General features: G+C 31.4%; 2 protein-coding genes across 5 annotated transcripts in view; both read left to right on the top strand.

Moving 5' to 3' along the window:
• Nucleotides 1–3,255: 3,255 nt before the first annotated feature.
• Nucleotides 3,256–6,755, top strand: LOC116417072. Its single transcript, XM_031928173.1, has 2 exons — nucleotides 3,256–3,598; nucleotides 3,691–6,755. Exon 2 carries the CDS (start codon nucleotides 4,048–4,050, stop codon nucleotides 5,740–5,742), a length of 1,695 nt encoding a protein of 564 aa, XP_031784033.1. The 5' UTR covers nucleotides 3,256–3,598; nucleotides 3,691–4,047; the 3' UTR covers nucleotides 5,743–6,755.
• A 1,656-nt stretch (nucleotides 6,756–8,411) lies between these two features.
• The window catches only part of LOC100118113 (probable pyruvate dehydrogenase E1 component subunit alpha, mitochondrial), a 239,705-nt gene continuing 235,546 nt past the window's right edge, over nucleotides 8,412–12,570 (top strand). Inside the window, exon 1 of one of the 4 annotated variants that reach the window (XM_031928166.2) lies at nucleotides 8,412–8,995. In XM_031928166.2, the coding sequence (XP_031784026.1) occupies nucleotides 8,945–8,995 (51 nt within the window). In that variant the 5' untranslated portion in view covers nucleotides 8,412–8,944. Of the gene's footprint in view, nucleotides 8,996–10,308; nucleotides 10,342–12,570 lie in introns of those variants that run through there. The other 3 variants (XR_004345270.1, XM_032601916.1, XM_031928167.1) reach the window with 3 other exon arrangements.

Raw genomic sequence — 12,570 nt, 5'->3', positions numbered from 1 at the left:
ATATATATATATATATACACATTTTCTTTAATACTTATCTAAATTATTAAATAAGTCAGTGTTTAAAATATATTTCGATATAGCGTGCATAAAATGCACTATTACGCACGCTCTGCGTGCGTTTAAGCACATTTTCTATCCCCCGTATCGGAAATTAACGTTCAATACACATGCGAAAAGTTGCTTTTGAAATTTTTTAAATAGATAAAATTCTATTGTCAATAATCGAATGACACTTTATTGATTGTGGAATCACTATCAGTTTCTCACCTGAAATTTTCATGTCTAATATTTTAAAATCAAAATATTGCTTAGAATGCTTCAATGTACCAATTTTTTAATACGGTATATAATAATTTTTAATTATAACAAACTTCGTAAGAGTATTTTAGAAGTAAATTTAATAGATCAGTATAACTAATAACAGAGATATCATTTGAGATTTATCAATAGGGATGACTATAGATAATTGATAAAAACGTTGAAATATTAAAAATTTACATCAGCTTGGGGTGTGCAGTCGCACGGCTCGCGGATATATGTATATATATATATATATATATATATATATATATATATATATATATATATAAAACAGTTATTTACAGGTATTTTTAGTTTTTTCTTTTAGTTTACTGCGGATAGTATCAGATTTCAACTGTTTTCAACAGTTACGTTAATTAGATTCTATTATGTTACTGAAGGCGTATTTTCAAAAAGTTAAGAAAAATGTGTAGAAATCCGAAGATAGCTGTTTTGATTGGAAAAAACTAGTGAATGTAGAAGACAACAATTATAAAATAAAGAAAACTGTTTTGAGCTATGAAAAAACTGTTGTCTTCACTTATTAATAGTTATTGTCTGTTATATTTATTTTTTTATTTATTCTCAAAATCGTAAAATTTGATACCTGAAATAAAAAATCCAACTGAAGAATCTAGCTTACTAAATAAAACTTAAGACAACAAAAGATTACTATTGTCTGTGTCTCAATTTCAACATTTTTCTGCCGATCATCTGCAGTTCATATAACTTTTATCTTCAATTGTTTTTATTTTTATTTTTTGCTAGGGATTTAAGATATAGTTATCAATTAATATAAAAGTTAATATTGTATTATGTATTACATTTTATTACAGGATATGAATATTATGATTGTTAAAATTCTACAATTTACATTATATTATAAATGTAAATAAAAAAAGTTCAATTAATATTATTTTATTGTTAGATTTTGTTAATATAATTAATACTGTTGTCAAATAATTACAAAGAGTTTGAAAACATGTTTAAAATTGAAAATTTATTTTTATTTTATTCTGTAATTTTATAACTGGTCCTGCGCACTAGTAGCTATAACTACTTTTATAGGATGTTGGCTGTATTGAATATATTCGTCTATAATCGACGGTAATTAATTCTCGTGGAACGTTTTTGAAGTCGTGCTTTTGATTGGTTAGAATTTAATTATCTGACAATCTAATTGGAGCATTTCAAAAACGTTCCACAAGAATTAACTTCCATCGAGTGTACATCTAATATTCAACAGTATATTTAATAATGACACGTCAAATAAATAAACATAATCACAATTAATTTGTAAATCGCGAGCAAAGCAAGCGTTTTTTGCTATAGTTACAATTAAAAGGAATTAAAAGTATACAAATCGATTAAAGCGTAAAATGTATAATATCGAAGTCGATTAAAAATGATTAAAAAATGCCGATTAAATTCAATTTAATTAGATAAGTATCATTATTTTATAAATTGAATAGATTTGAAATGTTCAAAAAGGAATTAAGATATAGACTCGGAATCGATTCAATGCTTTTATGAATTAAATCTCATTGTTTAAATGGTTTTTATATCATTTATGCTCGCGCTAATTTACAGATTTGTCTCAAATGCATTTTGCAACTAACGTTAATTAACTGAAAAAACCTAGCCGTCAAGGGGGATCGAACCGGGAACCTTTAGATTGAAAAGCCATGTTACCGACATGTTACCGACTACGCTATCACAACTTCATAATGTGTGATAATTCGAATCGTCCTAATTAATTACATGAGACATTTTTTGAACAAGTTTTAATTGAAATTGTAATTTATAACCATGTACCTGTAGGTGTAAGTTCTGCTCGAAGATGATGATCGAGTAATCCGGTATTCTTGTAGACGATGTCCAGGAGTTCATTGGAGGAAAAAAATGAAAACTATGTATGGATCATAACATCAAAATTTGCAAAGTTTAGACCAAATTCCAACTGAAGCTACATTAGAACACATGATCTTCTCCCAGTTATCTTGAAAAATGATAGAGCAGTTTATGATGATTATATTATTAATATATAACTATACTTTTATAGAATGATGGCTGTATTGAATATATCTATACTGATGATGCTATATAGTGGCACACATGTGTGGCCTCTTGGCACCAAAGCAGGAAAGCTGCCGCGCTCCGATCCAGGTCCTGCGTCCCTGAAGGTGCTGGTAAATCTCACCTCGAAGAAGGGCTGTAGTCCAGTCGAATTAGCTTATTTTGAAGCGAAAAAAAAGAAAATTGTAAACAGGTTGCAGATAGTTGCAAATGATAAAGTGGCGTATAATAAACGTAAAAAAAATAAATGCGTGAGCAGGGGTGTTTCCGTTTGTATTTGGGGGGATGAAAAGGGGTGGAATTTAGTATTATTGCAATTTTCGGCGAAAGTTGACGTCTGAGATAAAAGTGTACAAAAAGAAAAGTTGATAATGAAAAAATCTACAGCTTTTGTATATATGATTTTTTTACATAACCTCAAAATCTCTGAGTAAAATACGAAAAACCGCTTTTTTCGTTTTTTATTTTTCATTTGCACAAAACTTATTTTATTTAGACGAAATTTTGTGAAAGTATACCTTTTTGTGTCTGAAATATCCACAAATTTTTTCTGATAAAAATATTAAGAGGCTCCCGAGATAATCACGTTTTTCGTCGCGAAAAAATATTTTTCAAATTAAATTTGTCCTTAAGAAAATTATCGTAGAGACTTCTTTCAGATCTCAATTTTTTCGTTTTGAGTTATAGTTTCTTGTAAAGTAATAAAAAAATATAGTCCCCATTTAAAAACATGCTCAAAAATTGGAAAAATCAAAAAACTAATTTTGCAACAATCTATTTTTTAATAAATGTTAATAATTTGTTTGTATTTTTAAATAATTCTTAAAAACTAATTACACCATTAAATTCTACGGAAAAATACAAAAGATTCTTTGTTTCATTATTTAATCGGATACTTTAATTTTCAACAATATTATACTATGAACATATAAGTAGAATAATGATTTTTCATTTAAATCTCCCGCTGCCCGTGTTTAGTATCCTAGATTACATACAGGAACCGCTGTCATCCTCCTAGTCCCTCTCTCTTTCAGCTATATAGAACAGCTGGCCCCTGTACCCAAGGTAGGGGGTAGGTCTGACTCAGTGTTGTTTTGGAGAAGAACGCGCGCACACGCATCAGTTTGCAAGCCAGCTAGAGACGCTCAAGCGAAGACGCCATTACTAATATTCCCAATAGGCATTTTATTCATATAAGCATACAAATTTGGAGAACCAGGTATGATAAATAAAATTATTTGTTTAATTAAATAACTGAACGCCTCTTATTATAACAACGTTCATTAAGAATATTTTTAATGACGATTTCAGAAGACCAACAATATCTATGGAAGATTTTACTTGGCTCTATTCGAAGTATTCAGATAAAAAATCACAGGGCTATAGTGGATTTATGGAAAATTTTTATGCAAATTTGATTACTCGACGTCGAAAGTTATTCCATTGCCGTTTGTCAATAATCCACCGAGCGACTACGATACGATTTTTACTGTCTTAGTACAAGCAGCTGAACAAAATAAACAAAACAACAGTGGTGAAATTTGCTTTGTAACATTTGATCAGCCTCTGTATCAAAAGGCTCGGTATATTCTGGCATGCGTGGACCCAGAACATGATCCACATGGTTTGTCAGTGATTCGAGTAAGACTTGGCGGTTTTCATACGTTAATGTCATTTCTTGCGACGATTGGATTAATAATGAACGGAAGTGGACTGAAAGAAGCCTTCTGTATAATATACGCTGAAAATTCAGCTGAAAAAGCTTTCGTAGGACATGCCTACTCGAGAGCTATCAGAGCACATTTCCTTGTTCAAGTAGCTTTAGCTACGATAATATTTGAATCACTTCAATTAACGGAAGAAGAGACGGAAATGTTTGATGCATTATTGCTAAATGTGGGCGCAGAAATTTTCCAAGAAGACATGCAACAACAGAAATTTACAATAATAAGAGATAGATTTATGAAACAAATTGAAGAATTTCAAAAAAGAGGACCGACCGCACAACTTTGGATTCAATACTGGGATATGTTGGCAATAGTGAAAAACTTTATCAAAGCAGAACGTTCGGGCAACTGGGATCTACATTTGAAATGCATAGAACAAATGATTCCATACTTTCATGCGAGCGGACATAATAATTATGCGAAATCAGCTCATTTATATCTGCAAGATATGTTAACCTTGAAAGACGTGATGGATGAGCATCAGTTTGAACTTTTTACGACAAAAGGCTATTTCACGATTAGACGCTCTGACAAGTTTTGGTGTGGAGTTTGGTCAGATATGACTATTGAACAAGTCTTAATGCGATCGATGAAGACTCAGGGTGGACTGACACACGGACGTGGAATGGCCGAAAGTGTTTTAACTAAATTCGTATTAACTATGATCATTCTAGTTGAAGTTTGTAACGAAATGGAAAATTTTTGCAATGTTTCTTATTCCACGTCTGAACAACATGTTGATTCCAAAGTATCTAGGATTACTAGAGATGTTGCAGATCTTCAAAAATTACTCGAATTCTTCAGTAGATATAATCCGTTCCCAGAGACTACAAATATTATGTCAATATTTTCTGGAATTGTTGGCAATGATTCGATTAACTGTCACAAAGCATATGAAATAGGTATGAAATCTATTAAATCAATAATAGATAAGGATTTTGAAAGTGTTAAATTTACACGTAAAAACAAAGGTTTATCCCTTCAAACGGTTCAATCGTCAGTCAAAGTAAATAAAGAGACTATTCCAATAGATCCATTATTATTGTTTCAACGTTTATGTGTAAATATTGATAGTAAAAGTGATATGGAGAAATATGTAAAATTCGAACTTGCTCCGTTCCCGCTATCACTTTTTACAGAAAATGGCTTTAGGAAAAACGTCAAATCACAAATGTTTGATTTCTTTACACGCATTGAAGCATTACCGAGTAGTACAAATGTTGTGTATGTTATTGACGGTGGATTTTTGTTGCACAAAGTAGTTTGGCAAAAAAATGATACGTTTGAAGCGATTATCGGCAAATATTTAACTTTTGTACGCAGACATTATACAAATAATAGTTATATAATATTTGATGGTTATCCAAACCATGAGATCGATAATGAAAATACATCGTCAACAAAAACAGCTGAACGGTTAAGGCGAAAAAGTTCTTCAAGTACACCTTTCTTTCAGTTTGAACAACACACAAAAATAACGTTTTCGCAAGACAAGTTTTTGTCAAATGATAAGAACAAAAATGAATTAATTAAAGAATTATCGAAATCATTCAGATTCGAAGGATTTAGAACTAAGCAGGCAAAGGAAGATGCAGATTCTTTAATTATTCATACAGCAATAGAAATTGTTGAATAAAGTAAAGCTATAAATATAGCAACAGGAGTTGTCGAATATACAAACAAGGTTGTTGTTGTTGGTCAAGACATTGATCTTTTGGTCATCATGAATCAATTACATTTTACAGGTGGAGAAATGTACTTTTTAAAGCCGGGTTCAGGCAATGTAAGTGATTCTATCTATTCATCGAACAGTTTTATCCATAAAGATTACCGTTCTATCATTTTTACATTGTTTTTCTGGCTGCGATACAACATCTGCTTTTGCTGGAAAAGGTAAAAAAACAACATTAAATTCACTTATCGCAACTCCACAGTTAATAGAATTAGTAAAGCCTTTTTATGAGACTGACGCAGATGCAACAGTTATTGCTCGGAATGGCTGCAAGTTAATAACATCGATATACAAAGGTAAACAAGAATTATCTCTCAATAAATTAAGATTTCAACAATATATCAAATCAACTGCAAAGTCAACATTCAAACTGGATAAATTACCACCCACTGTTGGTGCGGCTACACAACACTCTTATAGAGTTTTCTACCAGCTTCAAGCGTGGCTCGGAAACGAAATAACAGCAACAAAGTGGGGCTGGAAAGAAATTATTGTCAATAATTCGAAAATAATGCCACGTTTTACTGAAGATTCTCTCATACCTGAAGAATTATTAAAAATAATTTCTTGTAGCTGCGAAACCGGTTGTGAAGGTAATAGATGTGATTGTCGAAAGCACGGGTTTCGATGTACTGACTTATGTACAAAATGTCGTGGTTCAGACAATTGTTTAAATGTTGAAAAAATTTCTGAATATTTCGATGAATCAGAAGATAATTGTGCTGAAATAGAGCAGCCAGGCCTTTGCTTAGCTACAGAAAATCAATTATCGGAGGAATCTACAGGTTATCCGAGCGATATCGAAGAACAAGAGTATAATGAAATTACAAACAGGAGCGAAATTGAAAACAGAGATGACGAAATTGCGTATGTTACAAAAAAACCTCGATTAATGTAGTTTCATTTATTTAGTAATTGTAAATGTGTATATAAAATAAAGTTTTTTATCAAATAATAAAACAAAGAATCTTTTGTATTTTTTTCCGTAGAATTGAATAATTAGTTTTTAAGAATTATTTAAAAATACAAACAAATTATTAACATTTATTAAAAAATAGATTGTTGCAAAATTAGTTTTTTGATTTTTCCAATTTTTGAGCATGTTTTTAAATGGGGACTATATTTTTTTATTACTTTACAAGAAACTATAACTCAAAACGAAAAAATTGAGATCTGAAAGAAGTCTCTACGATAATTTTCTTAAGGACAAATTTAATTTGAAAAATATTTTTTCGCGACGAAAAACGTGATTATCTCGGGAGCCTCTTAATATTTTTATCAGAAAAAATTTGTGGATATTTCAGACACAAAAAGGTATACTTTCACAAAATTTCGTCTAAATAAAATTATTTTTGTGAAAATGAAAAATAAAAAACGAAAAAAGCGGTTTTTCGCATTTTACTCAGAGATTTTGAGGTTATGTAAAAAAATCATATATACAAAAGTTGTAGATTTTTTCATTATCTACAACTTTTCTATTGCACACTTTTCTCTCAGTCGTTAACTTTCGCCGAAAATTGCAATAATACTAAATTCCACCCCTTTTCATCCCCCCAAATACAAACGGAAATACCCCTGCTCACGCATTTATTTTTTTTATGTTTATTATACGCCACTTTATCATTTGCAACTATCTGCAACCTGTTTACAATTTTCTTTTTGTAAAAGTGTAATTTGACTGGACTACTGGCCGTCGACTCGGTGGAGAGAGAGCTCGGCTCGGTATGTTCGTCTCACTCCCTTCAGCGGTGTTCAGCAAGGTACAACTCGGGATTGGGTTACGCCAAATGAATAACACCGTTGTAAAGTTAAAGCTTGGATATTTATTGGAATGAACAGAAACTCTCAAAAGCTCGCTGCCGCACGCCTCGGTCGTGGCGTCGATAGGCAAGTACGTTGCGTGGTTGGCATTTTGGAGCTGTAGATCTGGTATGTTCTCATGTGTGGCTCGAGTGGTTCTAATCGCTTCGTCTCACGTTTCCGCTATCTCTCCCTGCTCATCCAAATCTTTGCGAGGGCGCAGCACCTGCTTGCGTGGTCGCTTCCTGTCGCCATCAGAGATTTCGGCGGGATCCGCCTGAGGCGCCACATATCTATTTATACTCGACGGTAATTAATACTCGTGGAACGTTTTTGAAGTCGTGCTTTTGATTGGTTAGAATTTATCAATTTGGCAATACTGATTGGAGCATTTCAAAAACGTTCCACAAGAATTAACTACCATCGAGTGTACATCTAATATTCGACAGCATATTTAAGAATGACACGTCAAATAATAGTAGAATCCTATTGAAAAACCTCAGATGAGAATCAGATGAGAATCAGATGAAAATCAGATGAGAATATGAGAATCAGATGAGAATCAGGTGAGAATATGAGAATCAGATGAGAATATGAGAATCAGATGAGAATATGAGAATCAGATGAGAATATGAGAATCAGATGAGAATCAAATAAGACTCACTTGACCCTTATCTGAAAATCACATCTGATCCTCATCTGATTCTTAACTGAGGTTTTTCAATAGGGAAGTATTTACTTCAAAAATTGATTCCTGGTGGATTTGAACTCAGTTTGTTCAAAAGCACCGTACAGTTCAGGATCCACCGCCAACAGCGGCTCTGCTACTCGTTAAGTCTGGGCGGTTTCAGCGAGCAGACCTGACGAGCTCGGTAGGAAAAAGGGAGCCATTTTCACATTGGTCCTTTCTTGCTCCCTGTTTTCATCGTGCAGGGACCTTTATTTATGTTCCTATTCTCTCGAAGTTAATTTTTTAACGTGCTTGGGGCCTGTAAAAAAGTATAAATAAATTAAAAATAAAAAAACAAAACCTGAAATTATATCACCAAAAATCATTTTAATAATTTTTAAATATTTTAACATTTTTTCTGGATTTATAGAATAATTTCAATAAAGTGCTAACTAGAAATAATACAGAATAATACAAAACTAAGACGTTGAACAATTGCTTTTAATTCATAATACTTTTATAATTGTTTTATCTATTATCTAAAGTATACTACACATTACTGAAAAAATAACGAAATAACAAACATATAAGAAAATAATTAGCTTAAAATAAACTTATCTTAAAATTATAACAATAATGTCACCAAATTTGCTTAAATCAAGTATTCTCACAAAATGCCATAGAGCTGTAAGTATTTTCTCACTTACAAGGGTAAAATAATATATATTCTGTGTATGTAAGATAAATTTAAATAAAGTTAAATCTATCATTTATTTCAATTCACTTTATCATGATTGTAGTATATTAATTTTATAACTTGATAATTATTAACTTTCATGAATAATTTCCTTATGTAATCAATATAAATGAAGTTGCTTTTTTTTGTAAACTACAGTAATAAGATATATCAGTTATATTTTCTATTTCGTAAATGGTAAAAAGGCAAATCTCTGGTACCTTAAACTTGTAATTTCAATGATAATAAAATCAATATATATATATATATATATATATATATATATAGGCTATTCCACGTCAAGCCGTGGGGAAATTTTTCAAATCCCGACCAAAATTGGTATACTAGTCCAGTATATCCCCAAAAGAGCACAACAAATTTTTCATTGTTGTTCAGACCTCTAAGTACTCTCAGTTCCAAGTTATGGCCTTATCCAAAATAGAAGCATTTTAGGTAAAAACACATAGATACCTTTTTTCTTGCATATTTCTTGTAGAATATGAAAAAAAAGTTTATTTTGACCTATATAGCTTGTTTCATATTACTATATTAAAATATAAGCTATACAGGCAGAGTGTTCAGCTTTGGCAGAGGCAAGTTTGGGTTTTCGATATTGAAAGTGTTTCTTATGACAAGAGCTTCGAGCATGCCAAGTTTGATAATGGGATGGACCTGTACATAGCCTATGAGTAACATATAGCAATACAAGTTATTTTGTTTAAAATCATGTAACTTCTACTGCAAGGTTCATCCCATTATCAAACTTGGCATGCTCAAAGCTCTTGTCATAAGAAACATTTTTATCATTAGAAACCCAAAATTGACTCTGCCAAATCTGAGCACTCGGCCCGTATACCTTATATTTTAATATAGCAATATCTAACAAGCTATATAGATCAAAATAAAATTTTTTCATATACTACAAGAAATATGCAAAAAAAGGTATTTGTGTGTTTTTACCTAAAATGCTTCTATCTTGAGTTATAAGCCATTTTAGTTGTCAGAAAAAGCAAAAATTGAGAAAATTTCAATTTTTGATAAGGACATAACTTTTACCTGAGGGTACTCAGAGGTCTGAAAAATTTGTTGTGTTCATTTGAGGATATACTGGACTAGTATACCAATTTTGGCCAGCATTTGAAAAATTTCCCCACGGCTTGACGTGGGATAGCCTATATATATATATATATATATATATATATATATATATATATGAATGTGTGTGTGTGTGTGCATGTAGTACACCAACATAACTGTTAAGTTTGTAAATATTTGGAATATGAGACGAAATTATAAGGTAGTGTACTCACAACTCAGACAATGCAAAAATTGAGACCTGAATTCGGTCTATACTAAAAATTAATGTAATAAGAGTTCTGATTAATTAGAGTTATTTATGGTATTATTTATCTGAATGTGTCGAAATTTTATTCATTCAGATTCTTGTATTTATATAAAACGAAATACAAAGGAACATTCAGATGTAGAGGTTCTGTACTATTGGAAATGTTATTTGCACAACAAATAGTACCCTATGGAATTTTTTAGCCTGGAGTTACTCAAAGCCATTTTCACATTATAGTTGCTTGACTATAGTCTCTTGCAAAAGTCTGATAGGACCTGATGAATTGGTACAAATATCTAATAGGAATTGCTATCATATACAGTACTTGCACTTGGACATATTGGGTCTTATTGTATTTTTTAAACAACTATGTTCTTCTTTCTTCACAATCACTTTACTAGAGCTTGAAAAGCGCGCTTCGCGCGCCCTAACCTAAAAGACGTTAAGACTTTTGATTTAGACGCATGCGCACTGCATAAGCCAATCACAAAACATCTATTTTGGCTTCACAACATCCAGTCATAACTTTTTTATATGGGGAATGGGGATAATTATTCCTCCTCCACCTGGTTTTGGGGGTATTCTCTATGCGATATATATATTTTCACAACTATTTTCTTTTCCTTTCTCCACTTCCCTGGTGGAGCTTTCTCTTTACAAATATGTATTGTCACAATTATTTCACATGAATTCCTAAATTTGAATTCATATGCATTTGCACTGAAGAGCATTTAATTTATTCAGAGATGTGTTCTGTACTATAAAAGATTTATTACTCTTCTATTTATATAATGTAAATAGTGACCAAGAATAGAAATGCATTATAACCAACATCTACAGAGTCGGTTCAGAATTTGTTCGCCATTCTCATAATATTTTTATGAGTGTGTCTCGACGGACGACATAGCGTACGCGAAATAAAATCTAGCATGCGCGAGAAAATGTTAGCGTACGCGAAAAACAACAGCCAGTTTTCCGGAAAATTTTCGCGCACGCTAAAATTTTCTCTCGCGCTCTCTAAAGTCTTTTCGCGTACGTTAAAAATCGTTAGTCACGTGCGCTATATCGAGTTAATAATTTTTTTTTCCTGGTCTTTCGTGTACGCTAGAAGTCAACTTTTCGCGTGCGCTAAAACCATTGCATACTCGTGCAAGTATAAGAGATAGATGCACTACTAAGACTATAAAAATAAAGCAGACAGCAAGATTTTGAGCAGCAGAGCGAGGGCGCGTCAAAAGTGAGGTTAACTTGGTTAACTCTCTTGACTCGTATTATACTGCATATAGTAGTATATAGTTGGTAGCAGTGGGAAGTATAAAATATAAGTAACAATAGAAAATGTATTTAAAAAAGTATTACAAATTGTTGCTTATAAAAATATTGATTTGAAAAAAATGTTAAGTTAAGTTCCATCTTTATTTATTAAGCAAAGAAAATATACGGTAAGGATGAATTGCTTACAGCTTCACATTACATTTTCCATGTATATGTACATATCTATTTATTAAAAAATATCTATATGTTAAAAAAGCAATTTTTTAAATAAACAAATAAAATTGATACAAGTACTTTTATAAATAACTGTTATACGTTACTACTGTAAGAAAATCTTTTTTTTTTTCATTTTGAAAATTTGATGCACTTGTTGCAGAACCATGATTTATTTTTATTTGTTGGAAATGGCATTGAGTGTTCTAATAATATGCATGTATCCAAATGAAACCATGCTAAACAAGAATTGCATTGGCCAGTTCCATCTCCTGCGTCTGTGTTACATGTGGGACATGTGTAAATGTTTTTTTTTCTCTCGACAGCAATTATTCTTTTTAAATAGGTAGTTATTTTTGTTTGATCATTTTGCAATTTATCAATTGAACAAGAGTCAAATGATGAAATTGATCCTTCAAATATAGTCATGCCACATCCTATAAAACTACGAGGCAGACCAAAAGATGTATTGTATGTATGTATTTAAATCTACACCCTCAATTAGGAAAAAAAACTAAATTGTGACATTATGTTATACATTTATATGGAAAATGTAATCTTAAGCTGTAAGCAATTCATCCTTACCGTATATTTTCTTTGCTTAATAAATAAAGATGTACTTAACTTAACATTTTTTTCAAATCAATATTTTTATAAGCAACAATTTGTAATACTTTTTTAATACGTTTTCTA

This window comes from Nasonia vitripennis, assembly GCF_009193385.2.
Source record: "Nasonia vitripennis strain AsymCx chromosome 4 unlocalized genomic scaffold, Nvit_psr_1.1 chr4_random0004, whole genome shotgun sequence".
NCBI lineage: Eukaryota > Metazoa > Arthropoda > Insecta > Hymenoptera > Pteromalidae > Nasonia > Nasonia vitripennis.
The sequence above is the reverse complement of the archived record's forward strand: the minus strand, read 5'-3'. Positions and strand labels throughout refer to the sequence as shown.